This window comes from Solanum dulcamara, chromosome 12 (genome assembly GCF_947179165.1).
Source record: "Solanum dulcamara chromosome 12, daSolDulc1.2, whole genome shotgun sequence".
NCBI lineage: Eukaryota > Viridiplantae > Streptophyta > Magnoliopsida > Solanales > Solanaceae > Solanum > Solanum dulcamara.
The window spans coordinates 60,098,148-60,121,085 of NC_077248.1; the positions used below are offsets into that span (position 1 = coordinate 60,098,148).

The 22,938-nt window shown below is 33.9% G+C and overlaps 1 protein-coding gene and 1 pseudogene across 1 annotated transcript; both read left to right on the top strand.

Moving 5' to 3' along the window:
- The first annotated feature begins 500 nt into the window (after nucleotides 1-500).
- On the top strand, nucleotides 501-3,665 carry LOC129877748 (heavy metal-associated isoprenylated plant protein 39-like). The gene is made up of 3 exons (XM_055953275.1): nucleotides 501-687; nucleotides 804-882; nucleotides 2,766-3,665. The coding sequence occupies exons 1-3, from the start codon at nucleotides 682-684 to the stop codon at nucleotides 3,326-3,328; spliced, it is 648 nt and encodes a 215-aa protein (XP_055809250.1). The 5' UTR covers nucleotides 501-681; the 3' UTR covers nucleotides 3,329-3,665.
- Nucleotides 3,666-12,472: 8,807 nt separating this feature from the next.
- LOC129875808 (probable beta-1,4-xylosyltransferase IRX10L) lies at nucleotides 12,473-16,601 on the top strand (annotated as a pseudogene).
- Nucleotides 16,602-22,938: the final 6,337 nt, after the last annotated feature.

Sequence of the window (22,938 nt, forward strand, 5' to 3'; positions counted from 1 at the left end):
GTTAAAATTAAGAGTGAATTTGTACCAAAGTATAATGATAGAGGTATATTTGAACCGAAAGTGTAATAGGGGATATATTTAACCCGAAAATATAACGAGAGATATATTTAAACTATTTCCAATACTATAAGGGTATATGACCCTTCTCCGTTTATTAAATATATACAACTATTTAGTCTAAATTTACTATTTTTTTTATTTTAAAAAAATGATCTATTTTTCTGTTAATTTATTTCAAAAAAATGATCCTTTTTTTGGCAATACTTTAATTTCAACTTTTTACATGATATGTTTACAATTATAAGATTAAATGATATTTTAGTACATTTAACGTAACTTTAATTTAGTATCATGAGATTAAAAAAATCATGATTCCTCTTCATTGTAACCGCCCCCACCCCCATACACAATCTTCCAAGTTGTTGCAACGTTTTTCTCACTCTTATTCTGCATATTTTGTTTTGATTCGGAACTTTTTTCTGTTAGTTTCCTCCCTTAAAAAAACACTTTCATGAATAACTTTAGTGCATATATTCAGTGTTTTTTTCTCATCATCACTTGACACCATGACAAACTTCTTTTCTTCTTCAATTCCTTTAATTAGTTTCTCTTTGTAGTTTGTTTTTCTTCACATTCTCATTCCTCTAGCTTGTTTTGCTCATTTTTTCTTTAATTTCACCCATGAAGGTTTGATTCTTTATTCCCTCTTTTATCATGCTCCTTCTATTTATTTTTTTCGAAAAAAATATATAGATTGCGTCTAAAAAAGTCATTTGTTATACTAATCGTACGATCTGATACAGAAACTTATCTTGATCAAACTGGATTTACAAGATGTCAGGGAAAAGCGAAAGGCCTTGAAGACTGTCTCCGCCTTATCAGGTGCTAACATGTCTATAATGTTTGAATTCTTTAAAAATAATTGTTGGTGTGTATTTGATTATTTAAAAATAACACATTTTTGAAGGATCCATACCAGTTCAAACGACATAGAAAATTACTACCACTACTTTCCCCTGTATCTTCACTAATCATGATTTCAACTGTTATAAAAATTAATTGTATGTAGTTTTTATTTATTTAATTTTAGAGCTTCTGAATTTATCTATTTATTCTAAAAATTAAACTTCTCAAATTTACCTCCAAAATTAGACAAGTTAAATTTAGTTTTTGAAACCATTTAGAAATGATGCAGCTACTCTAATTGTGTGCTTTCCTTTACCCAAATATAAAATACTTACTGATTTAGTGTGTTTTGATTTAATATTTCATTTGGTTCAATTTATATGAGTTTTATTTTGTCTGTTTAAAAAATAATTCTTTTCTTAAATTTGAAAATAATTTAGTTGAAACTTTTATTTTATCCTTAAAAATTTTGTAATCACTAAAATGTCAGATTAAGGTAACATGTTTATAAAGACTTTATAATCATACAATATTGATAATCTTCTTTACTAAGTAAACAAAGAATTATATTTTTTAATATTTAATAATAATTTAATTTTAATTTTTGTATCAATAAAATGATTTCTAATCCCATATGTATATTTATGATTTGATTTAATATCACAACAATAATAACCATATATCTAATAAGACTTTACAAGTAAGGTCTGACAGAGCGAGATGTACGCATATCCTATTTTTACATTATATGAAATACAAAGACTGTATTTAATATATCTTAGATTCAAAAAAAATATTTTTTTTTTTAAAAAAATATTTTTAAATTTCACGATTAATAAAACATAATTACGATTATTAGATTGGTGGTGAAAAGGTTAGGTGAATGGAGATAATATTTCTTCTATTAGTGATAATTTGGTTTCTAGTTTTGCACTAATTTGGAGAAAGAAAAAAGAATAGTAAACAATTTGTAAGTTGATTCCAGCATGGCGCCACGTCAAGTGGGTCCACCGTCATCTGAACTTGTTCCCCACTAACAGATTTTAGACTAGGTAGTAGGTACTATCACTTTGCCAAATTACAATAAAGGAGATGCATGTTTTCTTAGTGGTACGGAATCGTTTGATGAAGTGTATAAAAATAATATAAAATATAAAATAATATATTAATAATATTTTTTATCAAATGATCCCTAATCGATACCTTGAATAATATCGATCCAATTCATATGGATTTTCCGTTAGATAGGCTTACTAAGGAGTAAAACACTTATATTACCAAAAGTTTTTTTTTTTTTTGGTTAGGACATTTAGTAAAGACTTTTGATCATAGGTTAAAGGATTTCAAGTATACATCTTAGTAGTGGAATTAATATTTTGAATAATTGAGTTATTAGTAAATTAAAGTCTGTAATTATCTCATCTAGAAATTTAAAATGTCAGAAGAACACTATTAATTATATAATGCCTTAATACGTTCCATCACGTATGAATCTACTTATTCATAAATCAAACATGCAAATATACTTTTCTTTTGGATGACAATGAGATTAGATTCATGACTTATTTTTTATATCATATCGAATTATGTGATTTTCTTATCTAAAAACTTATATGACAAAGAAAAATTAATACTTAATTATTTTTTATGTTTACATTGTTTACTAGTACTATATAGTATATTTGGTTTTGGGATGTTAATTAGGTGCATGAATTGAAGCAAACTTCTTGCTACAATGTATATCCACGTGCTTTTGCTAGGAATAATCTAATTAGCCTAAAAGCACACTTTTAGCTAAAATATGTTCCTTCCATCTTCTATAAGATTAACCAAATGCATTGTATGCTGAAATTTTGTAGGAATCGATGAGATTTCGATGGATATGAAAAGTAAAAAGTTAACCATCATTGGTACGGTTGATCCAGTGAGCGTAGTGAGCAGATTACGCAAGTTTTGGTCGACAGAAATACTCATAGTAGGAGCAGCCAAAGCACCCGAGCAAGAGAAGAAAGAAGAACCTAAGAAGGAAGAGATCAAGAAAGAGGACCCACCTAAGGAAGAACCAAAGAAAGAAGAGTCACCCAAAGAAGAAGCAAAGAAAGAGGAATCACCTAAGGAGGAAGCAAAGAAAGAGGAACCACCTAAGGAGGAAACCAAAAAAGAAGAGCCTAAAAAAGAAGAAGAAGAAGACGATGATGAGGACGACGACTACGAAGAAGAAGAAAAAGAAGGACCCAAAAAGGAAGAAATGAAGAAAGCACAATCACAACCACAACCACAACCACGTCATCCTCAGCCACAACCACAACCACAACCTTATCCACCAGCGGCTTATAGGCCATATTATCCTCCTCCTATGCACACATATTACCAAGTTCACCACAGCATAGAAGAGAATCCTAATGCTTGCACTATCTGTTAGATTGGCTTGGGGAGGTGATTTGAATCGCTATTGATGATACAATGTTGATGATCATAACGGGTTAATTAATTAAGAGGGGGAAAAAGAAAGAAAAAAAAGTCACATATATATATAAGTAAGTGAGTGTCGCAATTCTAGTTTTTAGGATCTCTCTTGAACAACGATCGTCCAATTTTTTTCTGTTGATGCTAAGACTAATGCTTTGACTGTCTCCTTTTTGTTGGCTTGGTGATATTCTATTAGAATGAACCTATACTAGCATTATTGGATAAGAGAGAATGGAAGCTTTCGTGTATAGAAGACAATTAATGATGCCATATTCTAATTTTCTGAATCAGATTGCGTAAATTTTGATTAAGAATTTTCTGCCACTTTGTTCCTTTGGATCTACATTTGATAGTACAAGTTTACATGTTGTAACATTTTAGTGATATATCATTGGCAGGTTACCAATTAAACCATGTTATATACACTTATATGTAAAACGAATTTTTAACATTGTTAGGTCATATAAATGATAATGATATATAACGGTACATATATATATATATAGATAGTTAGTAAAATGAAATTAGTAATTCGGAAAATAAGTAGGTTACCTAGCTACTACAATAATGTGAATTACGTATAAGTTAATTAGTTTTTTTTCTATATTCCAATTTATGAGATCATCTTTCTAATAATTAGCTTTAAAAAATACTTCTTTCTTATTTTGAAAACAAGTTTAATAATAAGCTTTATAGTTGCAACAATGGTATAACATTTTCAAAACTATAGGTTTTTAAAGTATTATAGTCAAACAAATATGATGATATATTTAAGTTAACAGAATTTTTTTGTCTTTCCTAAGCTTTTGTCAGTCTGTCGGAGAGAATTGGATAATTACGTTACGTTAAAGACTACCTTCTTTTCATGCCATTCTTCCTTTCCTAATATGAATTTTGAGTCATTAAAATTTTTGGTATCCAATCAGACAAGTTATATAAAATAAAATGTAACCTTTCTTTTTCTTGGACTTACAGTTCTATACTCCTCGTGAAAGCTATATTTTTGGAATTCCCAAGTTAAAGCCTCAATCAAGATAAGAACCTTATCAACTTTAGGAAGAAAATTAAGAATAGTACTTCTGAGTGTAATTTTTTTTTAATGTTTCTCTTCTTATTTTTTTACTCAAGTTAGTGACTTCATTATATTATATAGGTATGCATAGGGTGTTCAAAATCGAATCGTAATCGATAAGTCAATCGTAAAATTATCTTACTAGTATTGGGCTATTGAATAAACTGTTGGGGAACGGATTAAAAGTTTATAATTAACGATTTATTGGTGTGGGGGCGAATTATTCAATTTTCCTATCGTGTAAACTATTAACCCGTTAAGAATTATCATACTTATACTTTTTATTTTAGGTACATTAGCCTCATTTAATATTTTACCATAATATATAAGAGTAATTCTATATTTTTCCCCTGTTAGTTCTAACTCCTAAAGGCTAAAGGCTTAAAGCCAAGAAAACTTATTAGCTTTTTTATAATTATATACTTTGCCTTAAAGAATAGATAGCAAGTCATCAAACTCAAAAAATCACTAAAGTTAAAAAAAGGTAAAGACGTAAAGAAATCTATTTATTGTGATTTTTGATATCACTGCTCATTGGCTCACTACATTTAAAAATAATGAAAAGAAGTCATCTTTTTTTAATGTGCGATCATCGAAAAAAAATACCATAGAGATTAGAGGTTAGTCGATACACCGCCCGATAACCGTCCAATAATTGTTAATCCATTATCGAACCAACCGATAACTTATAGGTTGACTAGCGGATTAGTAAATTTAAAAATCGATATCCAATAGGCCAAATCGTTAAGTGAAATTATCTACCCGATCCGTCCGATAAGCAGCCTAGGTATGCCTTCTCTATTTAGATTAAGATTGAACTCTACAATTTCAATCTTAGTATGTAATATAATTAATTCTAAGCTAAGTCACTATTTAAATATTAATCCTAAGCTAATTAGGCTTCATTACACATTTTGTCTATCATCCCCCTCAACTGAATGTTGTCAATGACACAATTCCAAGCTTGTTCTTGAGTTCATGTAAATGAGTTTTGTGTTTTCAGAGCTTGAAACTAAAATAATGGTTTGATCACTCTGATCTTTCTCGCTAACTTCTTTCATATTGTACCTACTAAATGAATTAACAAATTGAGAGAAAGTTGGATATGGAGTCTTGCCTAGCACAATAGTCCTCAACGTTTTGCATTCGTTTTCAAGACCTTTAGCAAAATTTATAACTTTACTATCTTTGTCTAACAGTTTGTGTATGGTGATGAAACTATCAAAAAATTCTTTAAATCCTTTTATATATTCATCTACAAATTTTGATGTCGTCTTAATACTTTAAATTTGTTGTTTCAATTGAAATTCCTTATCTGGTAGCTTTGGGTAATTATTAGCAAGGTGTTTTTGCGCCAGTAGTTCTCCCGTTTCTCTTCACATCATGGTACAGAATAATAAGACGAGCTTTGCAAAAGTAATTCATGTATCTTCATTGGACAAAAAATGTGCTAGAAATGCTTGTCGGTGAATTTATAAGATTACAAATTACAATTGAAAAATAAAAATGAAGAAATTAACTTCACTTCTTGGCTGAGGCGCGGATATCTCGCTCTCTTTAAGGAGATTCAAGCCCACTGCAGTAAATCGTTTCACTGGTCCAGCAGTAGTCCTCTTGACTTGTCCCCTCCAGGATACAACAGTCTTATCACAAAAATGTAACTCAACAAACTCTAGACAAGAGTTGAGTTTAAAGCTCTACACAAAGAACACCTCCCTTCAACTAATAAGAACTCTCTTTTTTATATAAACTTAACTCTCTCAATTTTTTCTTCTCTTGTTCTTATATTCAAAACAAAGAAGACCTCTCTATTTATAGGAGAGAAAATCATACAAAGATGAAAAAATAATAGAATGCCATCATTATCATCATTTAGTGTACCATTATGATTTAGTGCACCATTATGATTTAGTGCACCACTTATTAATGATAATTAGATTAAAAATACATAATAATATGATTTAGTGCACCACTTATTAGTGATAATTAGATTAAAAATACATAATGGAATGATTTAGTCTTGCACTAAATAAAGATGATAATGAAAGACATTTTTATGCACTAAAGAAAGAATAATAAAGATGACATTAAATGTCATCAATGGACAATTGCTAAAATTACAATTTAATAAAATGTTAAAATGTTCACACTAACAATGCTTTGTTTCACGTGAAGCTCCATTTAAGTCTCGTTTTTTTGGACTTTAATCTATAAACATGTTTATGACAAAATTGGCAATGTTGGCACACTAGGTTCACCTTTTCTTGTCGGAAGTTTTTAGGTTAAGCAATTTGGAAAAAATATTTAAATACACAACTTATTTTAGTATATGTTCTAAAATTTTTTATTATTTGAAAAAATTACAAAAATTTCTACTCTCTTTTATTCTTGAATACATCACTTTACGTGATGTACCGGCCGGATACATCACTTTACGCGATGTATCAAAAAGTACGTGATGTATCGGGACGTTGAGTGATGCATCCAAAATCGAGACGAGATGTATGGAGACGTTGAGGGATGTATTCAAAATGAAGGCGCGATGTATCAGAACGTTTTGGGATGTATCCGGATTCCACCAAATATAAGGAACTTTGTAATTTGAAAAAGAATTGGGATAAGTTGTAATTAACTCTTAACACTATGAGATTTGTGTAATCCCTACTTAAAATTTTGGGAAAACTACATAAATTGGATCCATTAGTGAAACTATTTATCCAAATTGGACCTAATCCAAACTATTTACCCTTAAGGACCCATCGCCAAAACTACTTACGCGCCCACCCCATTTTTTCTTTTCTTATTTCATGCATGACGTCAGCATCACAACTATGAATTGATCCTCTGTGATATTCTATCGATATATTGATACCATATCGGTATTATATAGGACTGAGCTTAATTCACTATGATACTCCGTTGGTATATTGATACCCTATCGGTATTATATATGATTGAATTCTTTTCTTAAGAAATAAATAAGAAACAATTAAGAAAAAATTATGAAAGTCACAATTTTATTTATTAAACTCTAAATTAGTAGAAAATATATTTTTATAATTTTTTTCTCCTTTTGCAAATTTTAAAAAAAATTGTATCTAAGTTATGACTCTTTTTTAAACTGTTTTTAAATTAAAATATTGAAGAATTGAAGCATACATCAATGATACCATGACAGTATATAGATATAACGTAAAGACTGAAGCAAACCTCAATGAAAACACTACTGAGTTACTCTTTAATACCAGCATAGTACATTATACTTTGATGATATCAAGGAGGAAGAAGTGGTCCTTCAATGAAGACACTGCTTAATTACTCTTTGATACAATCAAAGTATATTCATATACTGTAATATAGTATGATGGTATTAAAGAGGAAAAAAAGGGTTGCTGACGTCAACGCGCGAATTTAAAATAAAAAGGTGTATGAAGTAATAAGACATTTAAGGATAAATATTTTACTTTTGGGGGGCATAAGTGTTCTTTTCCCTAAAATTTTATGTCATTTGCTTGTCTCAATTTATATGATACTTTTCTTTATTGACAGATAATTTAATTAATTTAAAAATAAAATAAACTTAACATTTTAAACTTAAATAATTAAAAATTATATCAAAAGTATTATAAATTAGAATTCTTCTCATATCAATATAATAAAAAAATACATTTTAAATTATTGATTAAAATACACATGAGTTGAATGTTAAAGAGAGAAAAATGTCACATAAATTTAACAGTAGGAGTATTACCCCTTCCGTCCTAATATATGTGACACTTTTTGAATTTCGAGATTCAAACAAACTTTTCTTTGACCGTAATTATTTTTATTTATTTTTTAAATATCTTGAATATCAATTTTTGTGACTTATAATACTTTTTACGTAGTTTTCAAATATGTAAATTTTATTTTTAAAAACTTAAAAAATTCATGTCCAATTAAAATTAAAATATTTGAATCTCAAAATCCAAACGATACTACATAAATCGTAAGAAAGAGAGTAGTATTTATATTGCAGATGCCACAACAGATTTCTTCACCATGTTGTAAAAGAAATTGTGGAAAAGAGCAAGAGATGCCTGACATTAAAATTTTACTTCTGCTTAATTATTTATTTCGTTTCGTATTTCAAAAATAGATTTTCACTTTTATTTAACATTTTTAACATGCATATCAAAAAAAGACAATTAGTTTTTTTTCTTGTTTTATCCTCAATATCAATAACTTATTCCCAAATCATTTCTCAAGATTTAAGGCTATACATCAATTAATATAGATATTGTGGTAAAATACCTATATTAATCATTAAGTAGACGTGCAAGGTCCAAAGTGAATAAGTAAAAATAAATATTTTTTTATCCAATCTGATCTGAGATAAACTTGTTAGTTTTTCATGAAATCACAAGCAAAATAAGTAAAACTTGCCGGTTGATGTCTGTAACACTTGGACCTAATTCAACCCAAAAAATTAGCTAATAAAAGGAGGATTGCCAGATCCATATAAGTAAACGGACAATTCATTCGCAAATCAATATGGAACTTTTTAACCCACTCTAACAATGTCTAAATCCATGTTTATCACACATTCCACTTTAGCTACTATGCTTTTGTTTATTTTCTCAATTTGAGATTTGCTGTATAACTGTTTGCTTATTTCAATTTTCAACTAATTCATGGATCTCAGTCAATTTGTATGGTCTTTCTTTCTTTAGATGTCAATATATGATCCCAACAAGTTGGCTTTTCCTGCTTGATTCTTACTAAGACAAGAAGGAAATTAGAAATGCTACATCTTTTTAACTTTACAACAATATGCCTAGTATAGTCTCACAAATAGGGTCTGAATCGGGTGGGGTATATGCAGACATTACCCCTAGAGTCGGGTGGGATATATGCAGACATTACCCCTATCTTCACGGGGCAGTGAGGTTGTTTTCTGATAGACCCTTGACAGGGGTTGTGAGTAAATAACAACTTTTCTGTCAAAATATTCTTTTCATTCGAGGCATAACTACCTGGTAAAAAATTGTCACGCCTCGAGAGGGTATCCTAGACGTGACCGACACTCGAAAACTATTACTGGCCTTCAAGCAAACCACTTTGTCCAATCACACTCTCATTCAGTCACATTCTATCAATGGAAGACTCAACTCACAAGGATTCTATTCATAAATAAGGCCAAAGGCCAATCACATATCCAATTTAACAACTAGTAAGAATGAAACTAGCCAAAATGAACAAATCAATATCATCCACACTCTAGTCTATGTTGCCTCTATCAATAATCCAAGAGGTGTCAATGACAAGTTCATGGCTACCACAAATTAAAATAGAGGAAAACAAACTCAAAGTTGAAAAGATAATTGCGGTATTCTCCGAAAACAGGGAGGACTCACCAACTAGCTAGAAGTGAATAGATCTTCAATGGTGCACCTGTTGATGATCTCTAATACCTGTCTTTGTATCATGAAATGATGCAGGCCAAATGGCGTCAGTACGTGGAATGTACGAGTATGTAAAATGGCAGAATGAAACATGCATTAAGGTAGAATCAAATCAACTCAGAATCTAAACTCAGAAGAAGGAACAACTAAATAAAGATGTCCTAAGTTTAAACAAGAATATGATTTATACAAGACCAATCATATACAACCCAATCCAATCTATTTCAATACGACTCGGAGTACTATCAAGACTATTATGAGAGTTTCTCTTATCCGACAATTATCACTTATGAGTCAGTGATAGAATAACAAGCCGACGTTGTTGCCACGTCCGTTCATACTTTGCCAGGGTAGGAACAAATCAACAATCATGGATCCACAATCAATCAAGTCCTATCATGTCAGTACAGTAATGTGAGAAACATCCGACTTTAACGGTCCAATCCTCTCCTACATTTGGCAATGTAGTTATTAGGTTTGAGTTATTACTTACTCTTACCCAATTCGGTGCTCGATACTCCTCCCAAGACTCAATGATCATAAAGCTTTATCCAATCAGTTCAATCTAATCATATCGACAAGTCTCATATGGACCCCTATCAATTTATCAATTTTATCACAATCAAACCTTTCAACAAATCATACCATTCAATTAGTCCCAATCACATCTTTCAAGAGTAGTTAGATATACTTTTATAACAACAATAAGTTATGTTTCTATTTTATGCCATTCACATTCATAGCTATCCCAATTCATGCTTTTCATTCAAAGCAATACATATACATAATCATTTACAATCAATATATATATATATATATATATATATATATATATGGCTACAGTTTATAAAATAATATATGAAAAGTAATTGTTCAAGAATTGAAGTCATGAAGATCATCAATCAATTAATAGTATGTGAAGATATTCTAGGGTTTTAGGAAAATTTAAGAAAACGTTCATGGAGGGTTCAAGTCTTTCACAATTTTTATCCAACACATCTATGGGGCATATGGAATAACTCAATCCATATTTTAGGTTAGCCTTACATACCTTAAAAGCTCCATAAATCTTGATAAAAAATCCTAACTTGAAGAAGAACAATCAAGAGACCCTTTTTTGAAATTCTTGAATATGTTTTCTTGAAAACCCTATGGTTAGGATTTAAGATTTCTCTAAGCGATTCAAAAATAGATGAAGAAGTTTGGTTTGGAAAGCTTGAAATCTATGAAGGAATTACCTTATTGAGGAATCTTGAAAAAGAACCCTAACTTGATGCTTTCTTGAAAATTCTTGAGCGTTGATGTTTAGAAGTGAATGAGAGGATTTTTAATGAGGAAAACTGATTTCTACAAGTTTAGGGACATTAGAATAACTCCCCAAACGGTTATAGGACAAAAATACCCTTAAAAAATAAAGGGGGTGTCGTTCGTCTTAGGCAGTGGAGTCCGTGTCCTCTCAGCATTGCGGATCCATCGTGGACTTCTGTCAGGATAGAGCGTCTATAGTAAAATGGTCATAACGTTTTACTCCGAACTCCAAATGAGACAAACTTGATGGAGTTAGAAAGACGACTCAAATACCTTTAATTTAATAAGTCATGGGCTATCAATTAGTTATATTTTAGGAGATATGATTGTTTGAAGTTGAACCTTATACGAACTCATCAGAAAACTTAGCCGATAGAAATTTTTTGAACTCGGCTTGGTTTTAGGGATCCCTTATGACCCTAAAACACATCTAATACACTTCAAATACTTAGTAATTGATCCTAACTCATATATACAATTTGAAGTCTTTAAGTTTAAGCCTATATTCATACGACGAATGATTCGAGTCTTGACTTAAAATTTTTTGAGGTATTACAAAAATCAATAAGAGCTAATAATCATAGTTTTAGTTGGAGGTCAATGAAGTCAAGAAACATTCATGTAAAAATAAGACTAATCTGTTTTTGGACTTTAAGCAACACTGTTGACTATTCTTTGAAACATGTATGACATTAGGTAATTCTGAAAATTCAATATGATGATCTCTTAAAAGAATCTTTAAATATTACCTTGGAGATAAACACATAAAGTTATATTACTCAGAGCAACAACATATCTAGTGAAATCTCACTTAGTGGGGTTTAAGGAAGGTAGGGTGTACGCAGACCTTATCACTACCTCAAAACTATTTTCGAAAGACCCTCGGCTCAAGTAATATTACTTAGAGCAATGATTGTAAATTTTGTAATGATGTTTTGGAATTTGTAGACATATTCAACAGCCAATGAATTTAAGCTAACTAAGAAAATATTCCGAGGAAGAAAAATAATGCTACTTGAAAAGTTTTCCCCTGGGCTTTGGTCTAGTGGTAAGAATACAACACGTGATGTGTGAGTTAGACACATGTTATAAGTTCAAACCCTTCTCTCGATAAAAGTGTGATATTTAAGTGAAGAAGGGTAGAGGGGCAGGTCTATTATCCAATTTTTATCATTTTTTTGCAGCAACAAATATGTAGATTGATTTTTCAGGATAAATCTTCTTACAATGTTTATTGTTTATTGTCATAAATTACAGGTGTTGACCAAAATTTCATAGGATTAATCAACACATTGAAAGAATTTTAGGAAGTGCTGGTGATCATGTTTTGGAGGATGAAGTTTTTGTATATGAGCTTCCCAACAAATATAACAAGAAAATCGTGCAGAGAGACTCGTGATGTCTCAATCAAATGTTTGCTACTGAGATATATAAGCATTGTTTCCTGTTATCCAGGCCTGTTTGAACACTTAATCCAGAGGACACAGATTGATTTTGCACAAATTATGTGTACTTGTCACAACATCGTCATCCTTTACCTTTCAACTCACCGCGTATGATGAGAAGCACAATTCAGCTTATTGCTTCCAGCTGGTCATACTGGAACAGGAACACCAAGGGGCTAATCACTTCTTCAATGTACCACATGATTTTGGTGCGTGTTTCCATTTTCAAGAATTCTCCCATTGCTTTAGCGTGCTACTATGGTTCAAACTTTTGAGCAACAGAATCATGTTTGCTTGAAGGATGACTCGATAACTATTTTGTTGAAATAATAATGAGAGAATAAGAGTTAGTTATATACAGCTGGCAGATTCTGTTATAACAGAATTGTCAATAGAATTGTTAGTTAGTAGAGCTGATATAATTAGTTATAAATAGAGCTAGTATATTAGATATTTTTCTCAACCCATTCATTTTGTAAGATCAGCAGTTATCAATACAAAGTAGTCAGTTAAATCACTCTCTAAGCTTCTTCCTAGATCTTCAAAGCTTCATCTGAAATGATGAAGTTTAACATAGTATTAGAACTCGATTAGCAAGGATTGAAGCTGGTGATTACTGATATTGAGCTTGTGTTGAAGTTGCTGGTTGGATTCCTTCAATTTTTGCAATTACTTTCGTGGAAAGTGACCCCCAAATTCTGAGGATTTTTGACAATTATCAATGGCAGTGACAAATATTAGTGATCCGCAACATCCTCTCTATTTGCAATCATCAGATAGCCCTGGAAATGTGATAATTTTGATTCAACTAAAAGGATCTGAAAATTACTCAGTCTGGATTAGAGCAATGAAGATCGCATTGAGAGCTAAACGCAAAATGGGATTCATCAATGAAACATGTACCAAGGACCTGTACAAGGATGATCTAGAAGAGGAATGGGAATGCGTTAACGCTATGATTCTCACCTGGATCATGAACACAATGTCGAAGGAGTTGGTAAATGGCATAGTTTATGCTGATAATGCCCATGCAGTATGGATGGATCTCCAGGAGCGCTTCAACAAAGTCAATGGATCAAGGATCTACAATCTTCATAGAGAAATAGCCACAATTTCTCAAGGTACATCTGATGTCTCTACTTATCATTCAAGACTACATTTATTATGGGATGAGTATCAATCTCTGAATCTAGCACTATGTGGATGTGCTGGATCTAGGGAGTTCACAGTGCATTTAGAACAACAAAAATTATTTCAGTTCATGATGGGATTGAATGAGTCCTATAATGCAATTAGGAGTCAAATCTTACTCATGAATCCAGTCAAATCTTACTCATGAATCCATCTCCTTCTGTTAGTCAAGCTCATGCTATACTTGCACATGAGGAAAGTCAGAGGAAAATATGTGATTCTAGTTCACAGGGGAGTGTGATACGTGAATTACATGAAAGTACAACATTGATGAGTATACATCATACTCAACAAAGACCAAAGGCATTCAACAACTATAATAATGCTGGCTATAGTGGATACAATAGTAACCTTTTCTGTGAATTCTATAAGAAGAAAGGATATAACAAGGGCATATGCTATAGATTGGTGGGCTATCCACCTGGTTTCAAAGGGAAGAAGAAAGTTGTGTATGGTCGGGCTGGCAATGTCATGGGAGATAATACATGGGATAGGCAAGCTAATATGAGTGTACATGATAATATTACTGACAGGGGAGGAAATGGTCATAGAGCTAATACTAATAATAATGAAAATGTTCAGAAACCACAGTACCATCAGAGGGCTAATATGGCTCACATGGCTAGAGGAAGTGGAGTCATACAAAGACCACAGTCACAGCATTTCCACAGGACTGACATTGATGCTCATGCTAGATCAGTTCACAGGGGACCAAATTACTTCATTGATGATCAATATGATCAGATTCTACATGTGGAACAAGCAGGGACCATGGCAGGTAATGTTGATTCTCATTCTTTGCAGAATAGTACAGATGCCTGGATAACAGATACTGGAGCAACAAATCATATGACTAGTAATTTACAACTATTGACTAATGTGACTGACACAATGGACACACTGAAGAGTAATGTGCATATTCCAAATGGAAAGATAGTACCAGTTGATTATCAAGGAGTATGTCACCTTTTAGGTGGTTATGCTATTGGGAATGTGTTGTATGCACTTGATTAAGTACAACTTGTTAAAAGTCTCAAAGATAACTAAAGAGTTACTATGTTCAGTGATCTTCTTTCCACATTTTTGTATCTTCCAGGACCTATACACTTGGAAGGTGAGGGGGATTGGTAAGGAAGATGGTGGCTTATACCTCCTACTACCCAGGAGTCTTGAGAAGAATGTTAACAGTAGAAGAATATGCAGTTGTATTGCAGAGAAGATGTCAGAAGATATCCAAATATGGCACAAGAGACTTGGTCATGAACTAGTAGGTGTTATGAAGAAACTGAACTTCTTGGAAAATAAAGTGTTACTTTGCAGCTTTGAGAATTGCACTGTATGTCCCCTAGCTAGACAAACTAAGAAGCCATTTCCTCTTAGTACTACTAGATCAGCTGAGATTTTTCAGTTACTTCATATAGACATTTGGGGACCTTACAAGGTTCCTACTATTGCTGGTCATAGGTACTTTGTCATTATTGTAGATGATCATTCTAAGATGATATGGATTTTCTTGATGAAACTGAAGACTGATGTTGTTGTTTTTCTTAAATCTTTTGTTCAAATGGTGCATGTGCAATTTAATAAGAATGTCAAGATGATTAGAACAGACAATGGTGCAGATTTTTTTTAGTAAAGAATGCATTGATTTCTTACTTCACAGAGGGATTGGTCATCAGAGTAGTTGCCCACACACTCCATAACAGAATGGAGTAGTGGAAAGGAGACACAGATACATATTGGAGGTGGCAAGAGCTCTTAGATATCAGGGTCATATCCTACTTCATTTTTGGGAGACTGTGTATTGACAGCAGTATATTTTATCAATAGACTACCATCCACAGTTCTGGCTGGAAAGTCTCCTTATGAAGTTCTTCATAACTCTACTCCCTCTTTAGCTCATCTCAGAGTTCTTGGATGTTTATGCTTTGTTACTATACCATAGAGAGTAGATAAGTTCTCTTTTAGAGCTATTGTTGCATTTCACATGGGCTACTCTACTACACAGAAGGCCTATAGACTTTATGATTTTAAGTCTAAAAGGTTTTTTGTAAGTAGAGATGTCTCTTTTAATGAACATGTACAAAGCAGTCAGTTAAATTCTTTCTAAGCTTCTTCCTAGATCTTCAAAGCTTCATCTGAAATGATGAAGTTTAACATATTCCTCCATATGCTCCTCCACAGAAAATTCAACCCAACTTCATCCCTCTTAATAGTACTTCAAGATCCATCTTTGTCTATTTCCGAGTCTTGTTTTAAGATGATAGAAATGATCTTGAAGGAAGGTACTATGCAAGAGGTGCTCGAGCAGCAGTGTGGGAGAACTTCAAGGACAATTCTCTATTTGATATTTCGATGGATCATCCAACTACATACTACGAAGACATTCAACGAGCCATCTTTTGCTTGTTCCCTCTTGGATGGGCTCCATGGAGTCCAAAATTGATTGAAGTTGTTGTATACAGATTCATCCCTATTATAATACCAAACGACATTGTCTTGCCATTTCCTGATGTAATTCCATGGGAAAATATTGAATTACTCGTAACGGAGAAAGATGCTCCATATTCGGATAATATTCAAACTTATGTTCCACCACATGAAATATTGAGAAAGCAAAGATTACTTGCAAATCATTCAACGAAGCAGGCAATGTTATTTCTACAACTTGTTCAACCCGGTGAGGCTTTCCACCAAATCTTGAATGCACTTGCTCATAAATTACTCAATCATCACAAAATCATATACGGAGACAACAACGTGTAAAACTTGATCGACTAATGATCCAGTTGGTGATGTATATACGTAATTAAAGAACGTAACAAAATTTGTTAGAGTTGCCTCAAATTTTCTCTCACCTTTCTACTAATTTTGCCCCAACACGTTAGCAAAGTTCTAGGTTGGTTCTAGGCTATTGCACGAATTGAGAAAGTTGGCAGATCATGGGATCCTTGTGCAGTTAACTAGTAACCAAGTGGAGCCTATTTTCATTTGGGCAGTTTCTTTTTAGATATATTCATATATGTATATTTTTTCTATTATTGCAGGGAGAATAGAGAGTATTGTACTGAGGTTTTCTTTATTGTTGTCCTCATTATTGCATTTGAAGTTCTTGAGGACTTGTTGTACTCGACCTTTTAACTAGTGAATTTGTTCATCGTTGCCCGTGGTTTTTTCCCGATTTGGGTTTTCCAAGTTAAAAGTTGTGTGTCTAATGTTTTGTTTCCAGATTTCTTCCTTGTTAATTTACATCTATCTCTTATCTTCTATACTAATTCCTAACAAGTGGTATCTGAGCAAGGTTCGAGGATGTCAATTGTCATCAAGTTTGATATCGACAAATTTGATGGAAAAATTAGCTTTAGTATCTGGAAGATCCAGATGAAGGTTGTTCTCACACACAATGGTCTAAAGAAGGCTTTAGAAGGCAAGTCAAAGAAGCCCAATTCTATGAACGACGAACAATGGGAGGAGTTGGATGACACTCTCTGCCATTCAACTTAGTCTTTCCAAAGAGGTTCTGCGGGTAGTTATTCGTGAGACTACTGCTGCAAGTCTTTGGCTGAAACTTAAGTCTTTGTATATGTCCAAGAGTCTTGCCAATAAACTCTGTCTCAAAGAGCATTTGTACATGCTTCGTATGGCTGAAGGGTTTTCCATTCAATCTCATCTTGATGCAGATAATTCAATTATAATAGATCTGGAAAATTTATATGTTAAAATTGAGGATGAGGACAATGTTGTGCTGTTAATTGCAAGATAGTCAAAATGCGTTTTGAACGCGTAGTCAAAAAAGGAACAAAACGCGTTTTGAACGCGTAGTCAAAAAGGAAGGTTCAATACGCGGATTTTACGCGTTTCTAGTTTCCTATAAATAGAAGACCTCTTGCCCTCATTTATCCCATCCCAGAAAGAGAGAGTAAGAATACAAAGAGAGTTATACACCAAGATAAATATTTTAGTCTTGAGTGTCCTCTTTAGTAGTTGTTCCTTTTACAAGAGAGAAGTGTTAATTGTTGTTTTCTCTTTGTATTTGAGAACAGTGTACTCCATATTTTATAGTGAGATCCTTCTACCCCGTGGTTTTTCCCTTCTATCAGTTAGAGGGGTTTCCACGTAAAATTCTCGTGTCCAATTTATTTTCATTATTTTCATCATATCAAACTTTAGTTGTGGTGCTTCCTCCTCCTAACAGTGGTATCAGAACCCTCGGTTATTCTGTCTATTTAATGCGAAGGTACTATCTGTGAATAGTAACTTTTCATAAATAGTAAAATTTGGTGAATAGTACTATTCACGTGAATAGTAAATTTTGGTGACGGTACAGTTTGTCACGATTGTTCGCAAAAATATTCAGAAAGGATCTAGAAGGGTGTGAAGCAAATAACAATGTCGAGTACAACAAAGTTTGACGTTGAGAAATTCAATGGGACTAATTTCTCATTGTGGAAAATGAAAATAAAAGCAATACTGAAAAAAGACAATTGCTTAGCTGCAATTGAAGGCAGGCCCACAGACTTTGTTGATGACAGCAAGTGGAACGACATAGACAGCAACGCAGTTGCTGATCTACACTTGGCACTAGCTGATCAAGTGTTGTCTAGTGTGGCAGAAAAGCAGACGGCGAAGGAAATATGGGATACTCTTACAGGGTTGTATGAGGCCAAGTCTTTGCATAATAAAATCTTCTTAAAAAGAAGATTGTATACTCTTCGAATGGCAGAATCCATGTCAGTTACTGAACACATCAATACTTTGAATACTCTGTTTTCGCAACTTACAACAATGGGTTGCAAAATAGAGTGGACTGAACGTGCGGAGCTTCTACTTCAAAGTCTGCCTGACTCGTATGATCAACTCATCATCAACCTGACGAACAATATTGACAGTCTAGTTTTCGATGAAATTGCAGCCGCTGTCTTGGAAGAAGAAAATCGGCGCAAAAATAAGGAAGACAGACAAGCAAGTTCGCAACAAGCTGAAGCTTTGATGATGGTGAGAGGAAGACCAACTGAACGTGGCCCCAGTGGGAGTCACAATCATGGTAGATCTCAATCAAGAAGTAAGAAGAATATCAAGTGCTACAATTGTGGCAAGAAAGGGCACTTCAAGAAAGATTGTCGGTTCAAGAAGAAGAGTGAACACCCTGAGCCATCAAATGCTCAAGGGAATGTTGCATGTACCTCGGATGATGGCGATATTTTATGTAGCGAGGCAATATCAAATAATGAAGGCAGAAAACGTTTTGCTGATGTCTGGATCATGGACACAGGAGCAACATGGCACATGACTTCCAGGAGAGAATGGTTCCATCAATATAATCCTATCTCAGGAGGATCTGTGTTCATGGGAAACGATCATGCTTTGGATGTTATTGGTGTTGGGTCCATCAAAATAAAGATATATGATGGCACGGTTCGCACCATCCAGGAGGTACGACATGTAAAAGACTTGAAGAAGAATCTATTGTCTTTAGGACAACTAGATGATAATGGATGTTCCTATAAGACTCATGGTGGAGTCATGAGAATATCCAAAGGAGCGCTTGTAGTGATGAAAGTAGAAAAACTTGCTGCAAATCTATATGTGCTTAAAGGTGAAACACACCAAGAAGGAGAAGCATCAACCGCGTCAGCAAGTTCATTTGAAGAATCAACGATGATGTGGCATCATAAACTTGGCCATATGTCGGAATGAGGTTTGAAGATTCTTGCTGAGCAAAAACTTCTTCCAGGGCTCAAAAAGGTTTCACTACCCTTTTGTGAGCATTGTGTTACCAGTAAGCAAAATAGACTGAAGTTTAGCAGTTTCTCTGCTAAAAGCAAGGAAATACTAGATCTGGTTCACTCTGATGTCTGGCAAGCACCGGTGGAGTCCCTAGGAGGAGCGAAATATTTTGTGTCATTTATTGACAATTTCTCCAGGAGAAGTTGGGTGTATCCAATCAAGAGAAAGGCAGATGTTTTTCCAGTTTTCAAAGAATTCAAAGCGCGAATGGAACTTGAATCTGAGAAAAAGATCAAGTGTTTAAGGACAGATAATGGAGGAGAATACACTGGTGATGAATTTAATAACTTCTGTAAATAAGAAGGTATTAAACGACAGTTCACGGTGGCATATACTCCACAACAAAATGGAGTAGCAGAGCGGATGAACAGAACTTTGTTGGAACGGACAAGAGCTATGTTGGCAATTGTAGGTTTGGAAAAACCATTCTGGGCAGAAGCAGTCAAAACCGCATGTTATGAGATCAATCGGTCACTATCAACCGCAATTGATTTAAAAACGCCAATGGAGATGTGGACAGGAAAACCAGCTGATTATTCTCGCTTACATATATTCGGAAGTCCTGTTTATGTTATGTACAACACCCAAGAAAAATCAAAGTTGGATCCAAAATCCAGAAAATGCATTTTCTTAGGGTATGCTGATGGAGTCAAGGGGTATCGCTTGTGGGATCCCACAGCCCGCAAGGTGGTAATCAGCAGGGATGTTGTATTTGTTGAAAACAAGATACAAGCAAAAGAAGGTAGCACTTCAAAAGAAAAATCAGAGACTACTACAGTTGAAGTTGAAGAAATAGAAGAAGTTCCAGTTTCTTCTGAAGCAGCACCAGAGCACGAAGAACAAGAGCAAGCTGAGATCGAAACTCCAGAAGTTCGACGGTCAACTAGGGAGAGAAGAGAACCAGCTTGGCACTCAGATTATTCTATGGAGAGTAATATTGCATACTGTCTATTAACAGAAGATGGAGAGCCTTCAACCTTTCAAGAAGCTATGCAAGGCCAAGAATCATCTCTGTGGGTGGCAGCAATGCAAGAAGAAATTGAAGCTCTTCATAAAAATAAAACATGGGATCTTGTTCAATTACCACAAGGAAGGAAGGCCATTGGAAATAAATGGGTCTACAAGATCAAACGCAATGGTAATGATCAAGTGGAGAAGTATCGTGCAAGATTGGTGGTGAAAGGATTCGCTCAAAAAGAAGGTATAGACTTCAATGAGATATTTTCTCCGGTGGTTCGACTCACAACAATTCGAGTGGTCCTGGCGATGTGTGCTATATTTGACTTGTACTTGGAGCAGTTAGATGTCAAAACTGCATTTCTTCATGGAGAGCTTGAAGAAGAAATTTATATGCTCCAACCAGAAGGTTTTAAAGAACAGGAAAAAGAGAACTTGGTTTGCAGGTTGAACAAATCTCTATATGGTCTCAAACAGGCACCGAGATGTTGGTATAAGAGATTTGATTCCTTCATTATAAGCCTTGGATACAACAGACATAGTTCAGATCCTTGTGTTTATTACAGGAGATTTAGTGATGAAGATTTTGTTATTTTGCTGTTGTATGTTGACGACATGTTGGTAGCAGGCCCCAACAAAGATCGTCTCACAAATTTAAAGGCACAGTTGGCTAGGGAGTTTGAAATGAAGAACTTGGGACCAGCAAACAAGATTCTAGGGATGCAAATTCACCAAGACAGAAATAATAGAAAGATTTGGCTTTCTCAAAAGAACTACTTGAAGAAAATCTTGAGACGCTTCAAGATGCAAGACTGTAAGTCAATTTCTACCCCACTTCCTATTAATTTCAAGTTATCCTCAAGTATGAGTCCTAGCAATGAAGCAGAGAGGATGGAGATGTCTCGAGTACCGTATGCATCAGCAGTGGGAAGTTTAATGTTCGCCATGGTATGTACAAGACCTGACATTGCACAAGTAGTGGGAGTGGTTAGTCGATACATGGCTAATCCTGGTAGAGAGCATTGGAATACTGTTAAGAGGATCCTGAGATACATCAAGGGTACCTCAGATGTTACAATGTGTTATGGAGGATCAGACTTTACTATTAAAGGTTATGTTGATTCAGATTATGCAGGTGATCTTGATAAAAGCAAGTCCACCACAGGTTATGTGTTTACTCTTGCTGGAGGAGCTGTAAGCTGGGTTTCAAAACTGCAATCTATCGTGGCAACATCTACGGCGGAGGCAGAATATGTAGCAGCTACACAAGCTAGCAAAGAAGCAATATGGATGCAGATGTTACCGGAGAAGCTCGGGCACAAACAAGAGAAGATTGCTCTGTTTTGTGACAGTGAGAGCGCTTTGCATCTCGCAAAGAATCCGGCATTTCATTCAAGGACAAAGCACATACGAGTTCAGTATTACTTTGTTCGTGAGAAGGTGGAAGAAGGCAGTGTGGATATTCAGAAAATTCACACTAATGACAACCTAGCAGATATGTTTACAAAGCCGATCAACAGTAACAAGTTCATATGGTGTCGATCTTCTATTGGCCTAGCAGAAACGTAACATTACAGTAATTGGGTAGAAAGGATGGTGTGAAGACTTAATTGATTCTCAATTAAATCTTCAAGTAGGAGAATGCAAGATAGTCAAAACGCATTTTGAACGCGTAGTCAAAAAAGGAACAAAACGCGTTTTGAACGCGTAGTCAAAAAGGGAGGTTCAATACGCGGATTTTACGCGTTTCTAGTTTTCTATAAATAGAAGACCTCTTGCCCTCATTTATCCCATCCCAGAAAGAGAGAGTAAGAATACAAAGAGAGTTATACACCAAGATAAATATTTTAGTCTTGAGTGTCCTCTTTAGTAGTTGTTCCTTTTACAAGAGAGAAGTGTTAATTGTTGTTTTCTCTTTGTATTTGAGAACAGTGTACTCCATATTTTATAGTGAGATCCTTCTACCTCGTGGTTTTTCCCTTCTATCAGTTAGAGGGGTTTCCACGTAAAATTCTCGTGTCCAATTTATTTTCATTATTTTCATCATATCAAACTTTAGTTGTGGTGCTTCCTCCTCCTAACATTAATCATCTCTCTGCCATCTATCTGTAAACACTTCAAGGAGATTATGTTATATGGAAATAACGAAACTTTGTCTTATGAAGACGTTAAATCAAACTTGTTGTCCAAAGAAAAGTTTGATCTTGAAGTTCATTCTGAGGATAAAGTTGAGGGCTTATTGTTTATAGGCAGATTACTAGAAAAAAAGGGAGTACATCTAAAAAAAGTTCAGATCTAAATCCAGAGGGTGTAATTCCAGCAAGACATGTCGTTACTGTAATAAATCTGGATATATTAT

Bases quoted from the DNA above. Each gene is read 5' to 3' on its own strand.
- LOC129877748 (XM_055953275.1), top strand. The intron at 883-2,765 runs GTGCTAACATGT...GAAATTTTGTAG, and splicing joins GACTGTCTCCGCCTTATCAG to GAATCGATGAGATTTCGATG.